Source organism: Hibiscus syriacus, unplaced genomic scaffold, assembly GCF_006381635.1.
Source record: "Hibiscus syriacus cultivar Baekdansim isolate YM2019G1 unplaced genomic scaffold, ASM638163v2 tig00111036_pilon, whole genome shotgun sequence".
In the NCBI taxonomy this organism is placed as follows: Eukaryota; Viridiplantae; Streptophyta; class Magnoliopsida; order Malvales; family Malvaceae; genus Hibiscus; species Hibiscus syriacus.
The window spans coordinates 327,277-345,329 of NW_024062963.1; the positions used below are offsets into that span (position 1 = coordinate 327,277).

General features: G+C 34.8%; 2 protein-coding genes across 6 annotated transcripts; one reads left to right on the forward strand and one right to left on the reverse strand.

The window, feature by feature from the left end:
* The first annotated feature begins 2,601 nt into the window (after positions 1-2,601).
* On the forward strand, positions 2,602-7,163 carry LOC120151275 (putative lipase YDL109C). 5 transcript variants are annotated; one of them, XM_039163785.1, is made up of 12 exons: positions 2,611-3,009; positions 3,474-3,621; positions 3,736-3,803; positions 3,889-3,959; positions 4,059-4,319; positions 4,538-4,701; positions 4,848-4,903; positions 5,006-5,058; positions 5,176-5,344; positions 5,431-5,528; positions 5,620-5,740; positions 6,512-7,163. In XM_039163785.1, the coding sequence occupies exons 1-11, from the start codon at positions 2,853-2,855 to the stop codon at positions 5,725-5,727; spliced, it is 1,353 nt and encodes a 450-aa protein (XP_039019716.1). In that variant the 5' UTR covers positions 2,611-2,852; the 3' UTR covers positions 5,728-5,740; positions 6,512-7,163. The 5 variants fall into 5 exon arrangements, 4 of the variants coding, with proteins under 4 accessions (XP_039019716.1, XP_039019717.1, XP_039019715.1 ...); XM_039163786.1 differs by having other exon boundaries at positions 6,821-7,163; XR_005518600.1 differs by lacking the exon at positions 6,512-7,163 and having other exon boundaries at positions 2,602-3,009; positions 4,538-4,691; positions 5,620-5,663.
* A 389-nt stretch (positions 7,164-7,552) lies between these two features.
* Positions 7,553-11,086, reverse strand: LOC120151271 (linoleate 13S-lipoxygenase 3-1, chloroplastic-like). Its single transcript, XM_039163781.1, has 8 exons — positions 10,672-11,086; positions 10,319-10,593; positions 9,999-10,236; positions 9,619-9,906; positions 9,340-9,533; positions 8,902-9,203; positions 8,549-8,812; positions 7,553-8,450 (listed from the first exon to the last, which is right to left on the reverse strand). The coding sequence occupies exons 1-8, from the start codon at positions 11,018-11,020 to the stop codon at positions 7,694-7,696; spliced, it is 2,667 nt and encodes an 888-aa protein (XP_039019712.1). The 5' UTR covers positions 11,021-11,086; the 3' UTR covers positions 7,553-7,693.
* Between the last annotated feature and the right edge of the window lie 6,967 nt (positions 11,087-18,053).

The window sequence follows — 18,053 nt, forward strand, 5'->3', positions numbered from 1 at the left end:
AATTTTAATTTAAATTTTAGTACGATAATTATTTTTTTAATAAATCAATTTAAAATAATATTTGTTATATTTTTAATTTTGAATATTAAAATATAATTATATACTTTTGTATGTTTCAAATTAAAATAATATATATTTAAATTTAAATATTAAAAGGAGTTTACTTTTGCTATTGTAAATTAAATATATTAAATAGTAAAAAGAGTTTGTTCAAACTCCTTAACTATATACACACACACGTGTGTGTATGTGTGTATTGTTGGCTTGGTTAAAGGAACAATATTATAATATTAATAATTAAGTAAAAAGTTGTTTGAGTGATGCATACATCTCAATAATTCGTTTGACTTGTCTTTTTGTAGATCGACTCTCCATTTATATTATTCTGTCGAGCAAGAGCTTGAAACATTATGTCATCGAGCTAATGCTTGAAAGCAACGATGATGACAGTAGACATAATTAAAATATGATTTTTTTTGCACGAACCAAGCGACCTCGATGGAAAGAAAATTGTTGTTATTCGTTGAGGTCTCGGGTTTAAGCACCAGGAATGCCAGAGCTATGAGCGTATAATGTCAAATGGTTCAGAGTTATCTTAAAATATGTATTATCTTTTACTTACCCTAAATTAATAAAAAATGATTTTTTAACGTTAAACTTATACGTCCGTTAAATTTTTTAACAAAAAAGATAAGTTTGAAATATATAAATAGTCAAGTGACCACTTTGTACCTTCTAATAGTCGAGGGACTCAACAAAACAACATCATAAGATCGGAAAAATTATTTTATAACTTTTAACAGTCGAAAGATTTAATAAAACAACGACCTATAGTCGAATATCATTTCTATACTTTACCTCATAATTAAAATAAAGTATAATATCAAAAACAATCCCCAAACAAATACTTTAGTGACTTTTTTAAGAAAACGCCGCAATATACACGCGTACTTTGATGGCATTTGTTGGAAAAATGACACGAAATACACGTACTTGGTGTATGTTTAACCACAAATTGTTCAATCCTTTACCCTAATAGTCATGTACCTTAGTGGCGTTTTTTAAGAAAACGCCACAATAGGATCATATATCCTCAATCTTTTTCATCCACTGAACCCTAATTTATTTTTAACATCTTCTATTCTCTAAAGTTCCTCCATCAGCAGTGCATCTTCATCAAATCGACGCGCTGCTCACCGTCATCGCGCCGCCAGTCAATCCTTAAGACTCAAAGACAATTACTCTTTTAGTCCTCGGTTCTTGTTTTCTGCTGTGCTGTTTTCTGCTCTCTTTTTTATGGCGTGGAGCCATTACTTGTATTGCTTGTTTGCTGCTGTGTTGTTTTCTCCTCAATTGTATTGCTTGTTTTTGTCTGCAACAGTATTGGAACCTCTGTTTGCAACAATATTAGGTTTAAACAACAGCAATGGATTTTTTAGTTCTTACGCTTGTAATGCGGTGGCTGTGCCTACGATGGTAAACTCTTTTTTTTTTTGTTGCGATTTTCTAATTCTTTGATTTACCAGATAATGTTGAAGCCACAAGAGAAGGTTATTGCAAAACCTGGTAGGTTGTTTTGCTCTCTATACTAGTTTTGTTCTTGAATGTAGGAATTAGGGTCTTGGGCCATGTTGCTGCTATGATGTATTACCAAGAACATGTTCAGTACATAGGATATACTATCAATGTAAACTATCTCTTCTTATGCCTTCGTAGTTTCATATCATTTAATCATCAAAATCTTATGAATTAGATCATTTGCTGAAGAACATTAAGGAGGACTGCTCAATTGATAACATGATTGGTTTGCTGCATTAGTTACTGTTTAGTTTAGTTATATATATATCTGAAAATGTTTGATTCAATTCCCAAGCCTCCTCCAATTAAGTTTCATACGGCAGGCAGAAGGTCGTTATCTGTTTCAAGTGAAGTATTGAAGCGTGCAATGAGTCTTTTTGGTGACCCGGAGATAAGGGATTTGTTTGGTGAAGTATTGAAGCGTGTCTTCTTGGAGGTCGCTATCTGTTTAATTCAATTCCCAAACTATTGTTTATTCTAGTTAACGATGTTGAAGTATATTACATTTAACTTGAATATTTGTAAACTTTAATTTATTTATTTCAACTATTTTTACTTAATTTGAGTCGTAATTAAATTTTAAAATTATTGTTATTGATTTTTATTACGTGATATTAAATTTGGATAATAAATAATAGAAAATAATATTTACAAATCAGGTTTCGTTAAATATATGGTTAAAAGAATCGCAAATCAACAAAATTCGACCTTTATATAGGTTTTAAAAACAATCAATCGTCGATCAACAAACATAGAAAAAAAAACGCAAATCAACCAAGATTGGAAACAAGCATGGACTGCTCACAATATCATTGGACAGAAGAAAACAACACGACACTAAATGTCCATTGGTCGGTGACCTAAAATTAGGTAATCCAATCGCTCTCCCTCCCTCACAGCCACTCAAGTTCCGACACAAATGAAAAACGGCGCCGTTTCGGCTAAAAATCCTCCAGATATTTATTACATATACATAACTAAATAATCCCATATATATTATTCCCCCAACTTTCCACCACTTTTTTTGAAAAATAAAAAACTTTGCTTTCGAAAAATAGAATGGAAAATCCATCGATGGTGATAAGCTGCTAACATATCATCGTCATCACCATCATCACGTATAGTATACGTATGCGAATGAATGTTCCGGTGCAGATGGTGACATAGCATCAGATACCGCAAATCGAGGGGAAGTTGTTTGGTTTTTGGGTCCTTTCTTGTTCGCGCTTGTATTGGATGAGTGTTTTAAGAGAATACATAAATAGAAAAACCACATGGCAAATTTTTCTTTGATTCAAGCAGGATGTGGGTTTTCTCCCATTTTCAGCAATAATTATAGCTCCAGAAACTGTTTGGCAGGTCCGTTCGGTTCGATCTCATCTTCGTCCTCGTGCTCCTGTTCTTCTTCCAACAATTTGAATTTCTCTTCCGGTAATGTCCTTTTATTTGAATTTGCTTTTCTTTTGAAGTCTTGATTGATTCTACTCCTAGAAAATTGGGATTTGATTTCGTTAGTAAATTTGATTCGGATTTATTCAAGTATTATTATTAGTGAGCTAAGTTCGAATTTATTTTGATCTAGATTTGAATTTACTCCTGTTATTTGTCCGATCGAATTTTATAAATGGTTGATTATGGTTATAGTTATGGAATGTTATATTGTTTTTAATTGAAATTGTGATTATACTTGTAACTCGAAGTAAAAGATGAGTGAAGCTAATTTCATTCATTTATTCTTCTTCTTTTGAGGAATGAAGATTTAATTAGGAATTTAGGGAATTGAAATATGTTAAATGGTGATGGATGTGCGAAAATTGCATTAATGGCCATTTTGAGTTCTTGATGTTATCTTTTCAGTTTAGCTGACTCTTGATTTTGTTATAAACTTTTGAAAGGAACAAATAGTAGCTGGAAACATCAAGGCCTTAGAGCTCAAGCAATGAGTACCACTACAAAAGGTGACTTTCCCGCATCCAACCTAGTTGGAAATGGAATAAATGAGCCCGATCACCTGCTTGTTCTTGTTCATGGCATCTTAGCTAGGTATGCGTAATAGTGTTGTCTGTGTTGAATCAACAACTGATACTAAAATGTGTTTTGTTATGGTTTTTAATTCGATTTTGATGTCGAATTGGTTGAAACATTTCCATAATGCAGCCCTAGTGATTGGACATATGCAGAGGCAGAGTTGAAAAGGCGGCTTGGAAGAAACTTTCTTATTTATGGTATTTGTTCATATTTTCAATCTAATGTTATTTGTTTGTACAAATATAATCAGTTATGGCTTATTTGTTTAATAATTTCTTGCAGCGAGTTCAGTTAACACCCATACTAAAACCTTTGCTGGGGTTGATGGAGCTGGGAAGCGCTTAGCGGATGAAGTGAGTAGTTAATTCTGTCTCTAACTTTTGAGTTTTTCCAAGGGGCTTTCAGTTTGCTGCACTGTTGATTACCCCCTTCACCTTGTTTCGGTTTAATAGGTTCTGCAAGTCGTAAAGACGACGGAAAGCCTGAAAAAGATTTCGTTTTTAGCCCATTCTCTTGGGGGCTTGTTTGCAAGATATGCAATCTCTATGCTTTACTCAGAAAGTGACTCAAGTTCTACCCAGTCTGATACCAATTCTTCAGATGGATATCTACAAACTTCTGTCCCTTCAAGAAGAGGAACGATTGCTGGACTGGAGCCAGTCAGTTTTATTACCTTGGCAACACCACATCTTGGGGTCCTAGGGAGAAAGCAGGTCGATTCTCAATGTTGTTGGCTATTAAGTTTATTTCATAATGTTTTAGATTACAAAATGATGTCCGTGTCCAATAATTCCAATGTTATTGCCATGCTTCTGGCATCTCAAATCCTGTTTTTCGATGATTAAAATGTTTATATAGTTTTCGGTTGTACTACAATCATCTTTCATATGTATTTTTGCAGTTTCTGATATTACTCTTTGTAGTGCCTCAGCTTCCATTTCTCTTAGGAGTTTCTTTTTTAGAGAAAATTGCGGCACCAATTGCTCCATTTGTTGTTGGTAGAACCGGTAAGCAACTATTTCTCACTGATGGCAAACCCAGCAGACCACCACTGCTTTTGAAGATGGCATCTGATTGTGAAGATGGTAAATTTTTGTACGTAAAGTGAGCTTTTACATTGACTAAAGATGCTTTTTTTTTTCCGACTACCACCACCACCACCACTACTCGTGGGGGTACCATGGAGCCAAGTCTAGGCTGTTTCTATGACTGAATTAATGATTATAATTTCTATTTTGCAGATCTGCCCTTGGTGCATTTAGGTCTCGCACTTTGTATGCAAATGTATCTTATGATCGTATCCTTCTGAATCATTCTTCTTTTACCATATTTAACTACATATGTTGCTTTTCTACTCGTTTTCTGCCACCCGATTGGAACTTTCTTTGACTTCGAATAGATATGGTCGGTTGGCGTACATCCTCCATTAGGAGGGAGAAAGAACTTGTCAAGGTAAACTTTCCTGTAGGACAATCAACACTTTAAGTTCGACTTAATGGCAAATAGAAGTACTGAAAATGAGTCATCCCAGTTTCATGCATACGCCTGACATTTTTATGGATTTGGCAGCCCCCACTGCGATCTTTGGATGGTTACAAACACGTTGTTGATGTGGAGTACTGTCCACCGGTTTCTTCCGACGGCCCTCATTTCCCTCAGGAAGCTGCCAAGGCAAAGGCTGTGGCACAGAATGCACCAAACTCAAAAAATACGGTGGAATATCATGAACTCATGGAAGGTAATCATTTCGACTAAGATCTGTTGGCATGGCATCAATATGATTATGATTCTCCCCAGACATTAACACACCCCTTCCATTAACAGAGGAAATGATACAAGGTTTGCAGAAACTGGGATGGAAAAAGGTCGATGTCAGTTTTCATTCGGCGCTTTGGCCCTTCTTCGCGCACAATAACATCCACGTATCGCTTCGATCTTAAAACTTCGGATTTGAAAATTTGTTTTTTTTTCCTTTCAGTTTCTCACACGATCACATCCCCCATAATGTTTCAGGTGAAAAACGAATGGTTTCATAACGCTGGCGTCGGAGTCATTGCTCATGTTGCAGATAGTCTTAAGCAACAAGAATCGTCCCCCTCGTATATTTCCGCAAGCTTGTAGCCGTGAATTACCTGTAAGTGCATTCTGCCATTACACTTGAAGTATACTGTAAAAAATAGTGTAAGATAGGAGTAAGAAAATGTATCATCTCCCATTTACGATATCTTCCTAAAATAAGCATGGGATTTCAATACTTTCTCGGTGATTATCTCGTTTAGTCACTGATCGGTCGTATAAGTTATAGATACAAACAGATATCATTTTCGATGGTAGAGAACAAAATCCGTCAATACTAACACACATATATATATATATATGATAATGATGTCTCGTTGATAATCTGGAATTACCACGATTCAATTATGACATCTTTTTAATGATTATAAATGTCTATCAATATCTACCTCAAGAGTCCAAAACATGTATAGATCAGTAAGATAACCAGATGAATGTCATCTCGATATGGAGACACAACGTCGAATCTAACAATGAAAATAAAAAGAAAAGGCGTGCAACAAAAACAAATAAAATTATCCGCCATTTTCATACAAAAATAAAGGACTTGTCGAGAAAAAAAAAAAACATAATCCATATTATAGGAGAAACAAAAAAAACCAAAAAAAAAACCAACAATTAACGGTCAATCTAAGATTATATTACCTTCAATAAATTAATTACTATCAATAATCTTAACATCTAAAAAAATGCACATTCTAAAATTTTAATGGCCTTTAATTGTATTAGGAAACTTTTTTAAATAATTATATTTTAATATTATCAATTTATTGTGATTTTTAATAACTTTATTTTCAGTTAATATTTACAATAATTTTTATTTGTACAGGGATAAATTTATGAACAAAAATCCTCTGCCCCTTTTGTGCGTCCCTCCTTATGCCCCCCCATTAATCACTTAAACATGCTGAAGAAGAAGAAAACTGAAGAAAACTGAGATAAATTATTTTTGGGGTATATTATTACTTTTGTAAACTGAGAGGATGAAGAAGAAAACAAAGGGTTTGTTTTTAAAAAATCAGAGTATTTTAGTGTAGGAAGAGTTAGTGCAACTGCAGAAGATGCTGGTGGGGCAAAAATATTATGTTCTCTTTTATTTTTCCGGCATTCTTTCCTCTTTGTCTATATATGTCACTAGAAACGTACTCTTGGGTGTTGAGACTGAAAAATTCAGCTGGAGAAGATGGCAAAAGAATGCAGCCCAGCAGTGCACAAAGAGGAGAATGAAATGAAAGAGGAAAGAAACAAAGAAGGAAATTGATTCTTTTTTAAAGATTGCAGGAGTGTAAACGTACACATGTATAAGCATCACTGGTGGGGCACAAAGAGACACACTAAAGGGGGCAAACGATTTGTATTCTAAATTTAGTCTCTTTGGTGAGTTGGTCTAATAGGGGTATACAAATTGAGTATGAAAAGGTTGACAATAATTGAGTGGGATGATGTATGTAAAACATGGACTAATTATGTAATAAGGAAAATATTTTATAAAAAAAATTAAAAGCATTATCACCCATGAAAACTCGATAATCTGTATATTTGCTATGACTTTTTGGGTAAAGTCCATAAATAGTCCCCGTACTTTTAGGGTGCTTGCATTTTGGTCACCCAGCTTTTAAAACTTGTAATACAGTCATCGGACTTTTTAGTTCGTTTTCAGTATGGTCACTGATGTTAGCTCCCGTTAGTTTTATCTGACTTGGAACGTTACTTTCCTTTTAGTTCAGGGACTATTTATGTACTTTATCCTAACTTTTTTTAGTAACTCTTCACCAAACTGATACCAAGATAAACTGTAAATCACAATCTTTTAACATGTTCCATTATGAATAAAGTTGTATTTAAGAATATGATACAAATACAGGGATAAGCGCAACTCAAATACTAAACTATTCTTCAACCTTGTAGCTTTTGTATTGGTTGGCTCCAAGAAATTGATGGCCTTTAATCCTTCTACTTCCCTACAAAGAATTTCAAAAGATGAATATTCGTCGTTCAATCTCTTCAAATTTCATATTGAAATGCTATTAGGCACTCCTCTGCAAGAAACTCCAGGTTCCGAAGACGGCACCAATAGCTGATAGGGTGAAACCCCAGCCCCACATCGATTTCTTAGCTTTGGGTCTCTGTTTCTTTTTTCAATCTCCTTCTCAATTGCCCTCATCTCCATTGAGAACTTGTAAAATGCTTCTGTGATCTGTGGGTTCCCTTTCCATGTCGAAAGATCTTTTCTGTTCCCCAAGTACTCTTCATCGGCTGAATGTGTGGATAAGATCTCGAGTACCGAGATTAACACCGTCATATCTTTTAAACTTGGCAAAGATGATAAGAAATACCCTTCCGGGTCCGATACGAAACTCAAGTAATCCGGATCGTCCTGGTTCGGGACTAGTCGTCGCATGTACGGTGGACGTACGGGAACGTATCCACCGTAATGGTACTGCCCGAAGTTAAGAGCGGCATGTTCTGCTGATGAAATCCAGATGAGGGTGGTTAGGATGGAGACGAGATCCTCCGGGGTCGAAAGCTTTGGCCACCAGATCTCATGGCGGAGATCGACATGGCCTACGTTGATGGACTCATAGTACCATGCATTGAGTTCTGGATCGGATCGAATACTAATTGAATCTGGGTAGTAATAGTTCACGTAGTCCTTAACCAGTCTCTCAATGGCTGACCATATAAGTAACCCATCGTTGGCATATGGATAGTCTTGAATTAGTAATTTTATGCCATGCGGCTCGGTCGGGTCTGGTTCTGCAATCCCTCTGCATTACAAAAGTAAAATTTGAAATTGGTCTTGAGATCCAAACGTTTAAACAATATCAGGTCAAAATCGAGTCGAACAATGAAGAACCCTATATACCTTCGGATGAGGTCTGCAGGGAGGGCTTCCATGTCGAAGCGCCAGTTTTTGTAAGCAAAAGATGTAAGCTCCATTGAACATTCTTTAGTGGAGAAGAGAGACTCGATCAATCCGTTGGCGCTGATGAGAAGCTCACGAGCTCTGGCGTTAATGTCCAAAGTGTATCGCATGTGAGGATGAAGAAGCTTGTGGATCGGATGCATTACGCTTAAGTTTCGTCGTGCTGCTATGATAAACGGTTCCATGCACGCATGAGTCCTCAACCTGTACATAATTAAAAACTTCTCATTCATCAAAACCCTAAATCGGAATTACTAAACTGATGATGTTTATGGGGATGAGAATTTACATACCAATGCTGAATCAATTCATGAGCTCCGGAATCGTTGGAGCAAACATGGGCTTTAGCTAATTGCCATTGCCAGAAAGAAGTGGCATCAACCGGAGGCGTAATCACTTGTTTCGTAGGAGTGTAAGGGTTCATCGGCGGTAGGCTTAGCTCGATAGCTATCGGCTTCAATGTTCCCAGCTGAGTCAAGAAGAAAATCGTTCGAGTTGCGTAGGCTTTTCGATCAGGGTGAGCATTGATGCTGTTGAGAAATGGAAGGTAGGCATCGTGATAGTCCAACATATACAGTTTTTTTGTTTCAATTGCCTGCATAAAGTTCAAAAAATTGGATGACCTAAAGTGTGTTTTACCCAATTAATTTCGTGAAACTGACAAGTGTTCGTACGTAGTAACAATGGCAAGTTGCAAAATCAAACAAGTTCGTCATTTTCTTTTATTTTACCTGTTCTACTGACATGCCATCCAGATGAGAGATGATGTGTTGTTCTCTCAAAGCAGACTCTTGTGGACCATAAACGGAGGCTTCCAGTTTGCTTACCGGCGGGAAGACCTGGAGCCTCTCGATGCTTAAGGGATTCATTCCGGCGAGCGTTAGCCGACCAAATTCATCGTCTAGTAAACAACATGAAGCATCTCCTGCAAATATTCCCATACCCAAATCTATTAATTTATTTTCAATGATTAAAGATATATTCCTGATCAGTTGAAGAAAAGCTCTTACTGGAGACGATGTTCGGAGGGTCGAATTTGAAAGCGTCGGTCGTCGATTCTCTGATCATCTTGTTAAGATGCGAATGGTTTCGACGTTCTTTGTAGAGATTATTGATATCAGCGAAGGAGATAACTGCCTCATCGCCTTCTGTTGAATGTTTAAGTAAAGGAAAAAGATTGTTCATCATCGCTTTCCAGCTTCCAGCATCCACTGTCTGTCTTTTCACGTCTCCAAATGCTTCGTCTCTCGGTACATACATCGGCGTGGCCTCGTCTGCCCGAGCTTCCGACTTGGGATCTGTGCATTTTCATGGAAACCACCTTAAATTGCTTCATATATAAATTATAATCTATGAATATTTATCGAAAGCATAACGAAGTTAAACCCACCTGACTCAGTGGGAGGACGTCCGGTACGGCATCGTCTGGGATAAGGTCGTCGTTCTCCTCCTAAAACAGGCCTTGCGAATTTGGTTCCTTTATCAGGGTGTCCCAAATCATTGTAAACATCGTAATCATAAACTCGATCCGATGAAACCCTGACGCCCTCTCCATTGCCCCTCAGTTCCCTTAACTCTTTCTTCCTCAACTCTCTCATTCCCACTGGCGTTTTGCTTGGTAAAAATGCCTGCAAAAAAATAGGCAACTCAGTTCATGCCATTTCACCGTTATTTCACCTTCTTGTGAGGAAAATTGGTGAAGTGTTTAACCTGATTAGAAAAGAAGATTCTTTTCTCCGAGTGAAGCTTAATCTTCTGTGGTTGAATCCAAGATTGACAGTCGAAATGAAGAGAATCTTCAATGGTGACGCTCTTTAAAAACAACTCCTTTTGATCAGTGTTGGTGACGAGAATAGCTCCGGGAACCCCAAAGTTTACGTCCACCACAAATTCAACGTTGTAAGTGATGAATTTGTCGGCACTTATGTTCAGATCTCTGGACCACTCTATTATGGCTTCCTTGCTCACCTTCGCCTTGCCCGTCCCTTCGTTCATTAATCCAAACACATTAGCCACTACATATCAGATACATATACGCTTACTTTACAAGAATGAATGCTTACTTGGGTCAACATCAGTGCTAACAAGCTGAAGAGAAACACCTCTCTCAGCATCAATGGTGGTTTTAGAAGAATCCCACCATTGAAACATCAACTCCTTCATCTTCTCCTTCGCATCGTACCCCACCGTTACCCGACCCGACACGGTGACCTGCACCGGGGTTTCGGGGATAGCCCTGACGGAATCAAGCTCGATGAGCCTCGTCGTCATGGGAACCACGGCAACAGCCGTCACCACCTTCCTCACTTGCACCGCCCTTCTCTCCCGTGACTTCAACAACGAGGTTGAATGGGAAAGATTAGAAATAAAAGATTTCGAACCCAACATCTCACTAGTCCTAGTTGCCGCCATTGATGGGGGGAAATCAATTATAATTCAAAGCTAAGATGATTAAGATGAAAAGAAGTAAGGTTTGCTTGTGAGTCTGAACTCTGAACTACGGAACTTGAAGTGTATCCGATATATTTATAGGCAAAGGGGAGCTGAAATTGAATCAACTCGGGAATTGCTGTTGGGTTTAGATATGTGTGTGAATTGTGAATCACATGTTTTTGCCCCACGCGTTCATATACGTTTGGTTCTTTACGGAGTACTCGGACCAATTGAACTATGTTTTGTCTCACTAAAAACATAGAGCTTCTTCGAAGGCTAGGTTTTGGCATCATCGTGAGTTCACTTCATGGAAAACAAGGTTGAAAATCATAATTTAAACGTTTATCCATCGAGGTAAACACTCAAAAATCAGTTTATTTAAGTTTCTCGTTAATCTACCCCTAATTTAGACCTTCGTATTAGTTTTTTTCGTCTTGATAGGTATTCTCAGTCATTCCATATATATCATCTTGAGTTCTAATAAAATCAATTCTCAACTTATTGTTATATTCTATTAGGGTAAAATACAACGTTTCTCACTTACCTTTACTTACTCATTGTACTTTTAGTTTTTTTTTTATTTACTCACTAAACTGTTAAATTATTCATGTTTTGATCACTTTAAATTATTTTATTATTATTTTTATATGATGTGACACTTTTTATTATTTAATATAAAAATAATATAAAATAAAAACAAAATGTGGTCGAACGCCGTCTTCAATAGCCTTTGACCGCCGTAGATGGTGGTGTTCAGTCCCAAATTTCATGGGTCGGTTTGTCTCATTCTCCTAAGTCCAAATATGGTGGTTGTTTCACCGGAAAATATCTTAGAACCCGTGAATCTTGATTGAGACATTTCGGCTTCCTCACTTTCGATCTCTAATTCATGGACTTCGGAGCAAGTTCAAGTTCAGACAAAATGTATGTCAGATTCGAACTCAGAGTGTCGAGGAGAAGCGACCCTAAAATTTGGAATTGAACGACCACCATCTACGGTAACCGACGGTGACGTCCGACCACCTTTTGTTTTTATTTTATATTTTAAATTATTTTATATTGAATAATAATAAAAATATCATATCATACGAAAATAATAATAAAATAATTGAGAGTGGTCAACACAGGAACAATTTGAAAGTCGAGTAAATTTGAAAGTATAATGAATAAATTAAAAAAGTAAAAATCAGTAAGGAATAATGTAATTTACTCATTCTATTATTATGTTAGTGTTAGCGGTACTTATTCAGAAATTTCTCGAATTTTTTAATTGAAACTCTTAATAATCGAAAATATAATATTTTCTCAAGATATCTATGTGCCGTTTTATCCTCAAAATTTTGCATTTTAACCCTTAAAAGGTCGCCATAAGAGCCTCGGAAGGGGAGAACACAATCCTTAGTAAGGGTGTTCAAAAATACCTTATTCGATTGATTCAGTCTATCGACCCAACGACTCGAATTTAAAAAAAATAGGTAATTCTCAAAAAAAAAATACTTGGCCCGTGATTTTTTCCGAGTAGTTGGGTCAGATCTAGGCTAGAATGTTTTTATAATCGGGTACCCAACCTAACCCAATAATTTTAATATATATATATTTAGGTTCCTTAATATTTTTACCTTAAAATTAAATTTAAATTCTTAAATTTTTCTTAGGTTTGTATATACTAATTTTAAGTTCTAAAATTTTCAACAAAGTTTTTATTAATTTTTCAATATGAGATTCGAAATAAAATCATGATCGATATTAATATTTTTAATATTTTTTTATTTTGGAAATAAACTTTAATATATATATATATATATTAAAAAAATATATAAATTAAAAAAATATGAACCAAATACTAATGATCCGAAAATGCGGGTACTCAAATTTTACAGGTACATGACTACTGGTTACCCAAACTTAATAGATCGAGTCATAGGCCGACAAATATACTACCCAAAGAATAAGATATCCTGTACTTCAAGTACCCGAAAATATAGATACCTAGTTTTGAACATTCCTATCCTTAGATCATTTTACTTATTAGCACGTGGTTCATCCAGGTTGGCATGGAGGAGAGCCACGGAAAATTGATTGGCATTTGCATCATTTGGGGAATCAAAATCGAACGGTTTAAGTATCGCGTAAATTCTCTTTGATGAGTTTCCATGACCCTCTTAAAGGTCAAGAGATAAAATCTAGATATTAAAACGAGACATAAACATTCAGGAAAACAACAATGTTATGATTGTTGAAGACTCTGACCGAATAGTTAGGATATCCTTCAACTTAACATTCATCATCGAGCACGTACCAAGTAACCTCCGTGATAAAAGAATTTTTGTTATTCATTGAAGATTTGAGTTCGAATACAATAGATTTTAGGGGTATGAGCGTTCAATATTAAATGGTTGAGAGTTATATTTGAACAGATATTGGCTTATGCTTACACCATATTAATAAAAAATCCATTATTGAGCACTAATTTACTTATCTTAGTGGTTAAAAGAATCGTTGTTGTTCCTAGAAATCACGGATTTAAGCTCCAGTAATTACAGTTGAGTTATTAAGCGTTCATTGTCATATGATTAAGAGTATTTAGAACATATAATAACTATTTTCTCATCGCGTTAGCTTAATAAAAAAGCATTCATCATCAATGATGTATCCTATATGTTTCATTATTTAGTTTTATTTTTTAATTCTTTTTTTGTATAATCCTATTTTATAGAAGGATAAATAACAAATTTTATCACTAAATTTTATTCTCCCTCTTATTTTGCTCATTGAGCTTTAAAAGTTTTCGATTCTCTCACTTTAATATAGTGGACTTTTTTTTGTCATTGAACTTTACTCTCTCCTATTTTGGTCACTCCGTCATTAAATATATAACGGCGTTAAAAATGACGCCGTTTAAAAAAAATCACCAAAACAATGTCGTTTGCATCTATATAACTGATCATTTTAACGCTTTTAACTATTTAACGGCCGAGTGACACAAAGACCCAATATATTAAGTTCAGTGATGAAATCGAAAGCTTTAAAATATAATGAGTGAAATAAAAGAGAGTAAAGTTCAATTACCAAATTTGTAATTTATCCTTTACAAAATGAATAAATTAGATTTTTTTAAAAGAAAAAAATATCATAAAACAAAGATTTAGAACTCGACATTTCATTAATCTTAGTTCCAAACATACATCCATGAAAAATCTATCAAAATTAAAAGGTAAAAGACAGTGTGATGATATGCAATTGATTGCGACTAAAAATCGAAATGAATTGTGAACCATATCCGTCATTAAAACTTTTTTTATGCTTGATATGAATTAAATAAAATTATATAATTAATATTTAATAATTTAAAGACCAATCCCATGAAAATAATTTCTATTTATCATAAAGTTATATACACAAATTTAATCATAGTACTCATGAATATAATTTTATGATAGAATGTAATCTTCTAAACTTTTAAGAACATATGAATTTATATAATTTTAAGGAACGAAAATAGATTGATAACAAAAAAATCTAATATGTTTAACAATTTAAAATTTTTATGAAAACGACACCTCCGACCATCCCTCCATTCATTCCGATCTGTGAACACAAAAATATTGTTAGAAGCAAGCTTGTCATAAGCTTTTAATTTCCATTTTATTTTTCCGAGTAGAAAGCAATGGGGACACGAGCATGGTTAGTTAAAACGTTTCCACATAGCTAGGTTTTGGCATTATCATGACTTCTCTTCATTGAAACAAAGCTACAAGTCGCCATTGAAACGTTTCTGTTGTACAATGAACGTACACTGTCATTTTTAAACTCACTTTGATCATTCAAAATATAATTTTTTTTGTAGGAAAATATCTTCTAGCAACTTCGTTTCAGTAAATCAAACATTGGGTTTTTATAGTTAAAGAGGAAAGTGGGAGTTTTCACCAAAACCACCAAGGAAAGGAGTTCGGCTAAGCAAAGAGAGTTTCATTTTGGGATCCTAACACCAAGGTAATGTGTTTCTAATCCTTTGAAGTGTTACTATTTTAATAAATATGAAATTTGGCTAAGATTTGAGTAATTAAGCATTTTAGGGTTTATTTTTGATATTATAATCAAATTGTTCTTTAGAAGTTAAACTTACTTTGATCATTCAAAATATCTTCCAGCAACGTTGTTTTAGTAAATTAAACCTTGGGTTTTTATAGTTAAAGAAAAAAAGTGAGTTTTCACCAAAATCACCAATGAAAGCAGTTCGGCTAAGCAAAGAGAGCTTTATTTCGGGATCCTAGCACCAAAGTAGTGTATTTCTAATCCTTTGAAGTGTTAAGATTATGATAAGTATGAAGTTTAGCTAATATTTGAGTAATTAAGCATTTTAGGGTTTGTTTTTTATATCATGATCAAATTATATTTTAGAAGTTAAAAAGACGTTTTATGCTACTTTAAGACCGTAGTTAACCCCCTAAAGCTTTAGCACATGTTTATAAACCAAACTATGACCTTTAGGATGACTTTTGGGTGATTTCCCGAGCCTAAATAACAAATTTGGGATTCGATTATCAGTACTGGGATGAACAATATCGATACTGGATGAATTTGGGCAAATTTTAAGGATTTCAGGCTAGGAGTATCGATACAGCTGTGATAATATCGATACTGCCCCTTCAGTCTCGAGACCGAGCCTAATTTTCAAAGGCATAATATATTTTTTGTTTTGATACTCATAGGGTTATTGATACTTAACCCTATTGTATCGATACTACAAGTAGAATATCGATATTATTCACTTTGAATGGTCAATTTTAACTTAGATAAGGTCCATAAGAGATAAGACTGATCCGAAATAGTAAGAATAAGTATGTGAGGGACCTGAAGGCCTTAACTTTCCTAGAAACAATTGTAGAAGTGAGATTACAACAGAGGTAATCATTCTTAGCAGTATACATCGAGGTATCTTCAGTCAAACACGTATTAGAATAGTGGAGAATGAGGATAGTTACAGGGGATGTATCGACCAGTGATACAATAAGCTGTTAGATTTAGAAATAGTGGAGAGCTTGGGCTTTGAGAACGTCATTGAACCCGTGAGGTATAAGCTGTCTTTTCAACTCAAGGGTTATTGAAAGGAAATTCAATAAGAGCGATCAGAGTGTCACTACTTGGAGTTGAACCCGAGTCAAGTGCCAGGCTAACGGATAGTACCATCAATGAATAGTAACCTCGAAAAATCTTCTTAAAAACCCGAGAATGTATAGAGATTTCGCTAGAGGAAGAGAATGTTTAAAATGCCCTTAAGTATCAAATAACTATAATAAAGCATGCCTAATAAATAAGAGTAGTAAACGAGAACAAAAATATCCTAAATAAATAAAGAAATAAGTATCATAAAATTAGCCTTTGTGTGACACTCGAGGAACAGCTAGAACACCCGAGTTACTTTAGCAGTAGGGTGATGGTCTTGCTTGTTAGTATGTTCAGGTATATACCAGTCACTACTACAACACTTCTTTTGCCAACTGGGCGTAGATGCCCCAAGACTCAATGGAGTAAGTTGGAGGGTGTACTTTTCCCATGCTGTTCCAGATCTCACCCCAGTTTACACACGAGTATTTGTAGTTAGGCTAGAGAGATGTTTGAGCTCCGAGATATAGCCCCTCAGCCGTACCATGATGCCTTCCTCAGCTTGTGTGTTGTATAGTAATATAGGTAGGGTAGAGAGGCATGTGAGCTCCAAGATGTAGCCTTCAGCCGTACCATGATGACTACTTCAACTATGTGTATATGTTTATGTGATACATAGCAGAGTTAATCTCACATTTAGATAATATGTAGTAGTCACAATTATTAGAGTTAGAGACTCTTTGTGGTGTACTCATGACGAGGCCCTTAGCAGTAGATTAAGGGAAACGTGAGACTCCTACTTCAGTGATAAAATAGTAAAGCCTTAAATGGGTAGCACTTGATATAGATCATGCATGTACCTACCGCTTAGTATCACATCTTTAGCACGCTTATGTTTATGAACTCTTAATAACACTCTAGATTAGCGATTATACTGCTGGGCTTTGCAAGCTAAGTCTTCGGATGTTTTTCGTTGGCAGGTTAGTAGTTGGAGCAGTTTTTTTAGCACCGTCACAGCAGGACTTCCAGTATCTTCTTCAGAGTATTATATTGTAGTTTTAGTGGACATGTGTATTTATAGAACCTTATGTATGTACTTGAGTTAAAAACATCATGATGTATTATTTTGATTTTAAATTATATGTCATAGTGCTCCGGTTTGTAAAACGTTTTAATAACTATTTTATATGTTGTATGTTACTATTTAGTATGTTTTAAAAGAAAAAGAACATATTTTGAAATTCAAGAGTTGCCTCGGTAGCTCAATATAAGAAAATTAGACCCAATCAGGTTTAGGGTGTTACATGGACATTAACATGATGAATGAGATATAATAGTTGTATGAGATTCTGTGATTAAATTTTATTATATCACAATCAACAAGTTAACGTTCAGCTCAAAATACCGTCAAATTTTTAACAAAAAAATGATGACTTTGGAACATAATGAATAGTAAAGTGACCAATTTATAACTTTAGTAGTCAAAATACTTAACAAAACAATACTTTATAGTCAATATCATATAACAAGCTTATCTTCAACAATGAAAAAAACAAATAAATAAGTAATTGTCAATGAAAAGGGATAGGATTAACGCCACTAATCCCACTTAATAAAAACAGAGACGAACACAATAAATAAATACATGGGCAAACTGCAGTGGTAGTCCATAAAATTTTAGGGCATTTGTATTTTGGCCATCAAACTTTTTAACATTAATTATAAAATTTGGTAGTCAAATACAGGGATGGATGCATGAATTCACTTTAGGGATGTGAATTTTAAAAGTTATATTAAAAATTGCAAAGAGTGCGAAGTTATAAAATTTTAGAGGTACAAAATTAAATAATCAATAAAAAATATAAAAAATTAAAATATAAAAAAATTTAAAATTTCTAGAGATTAC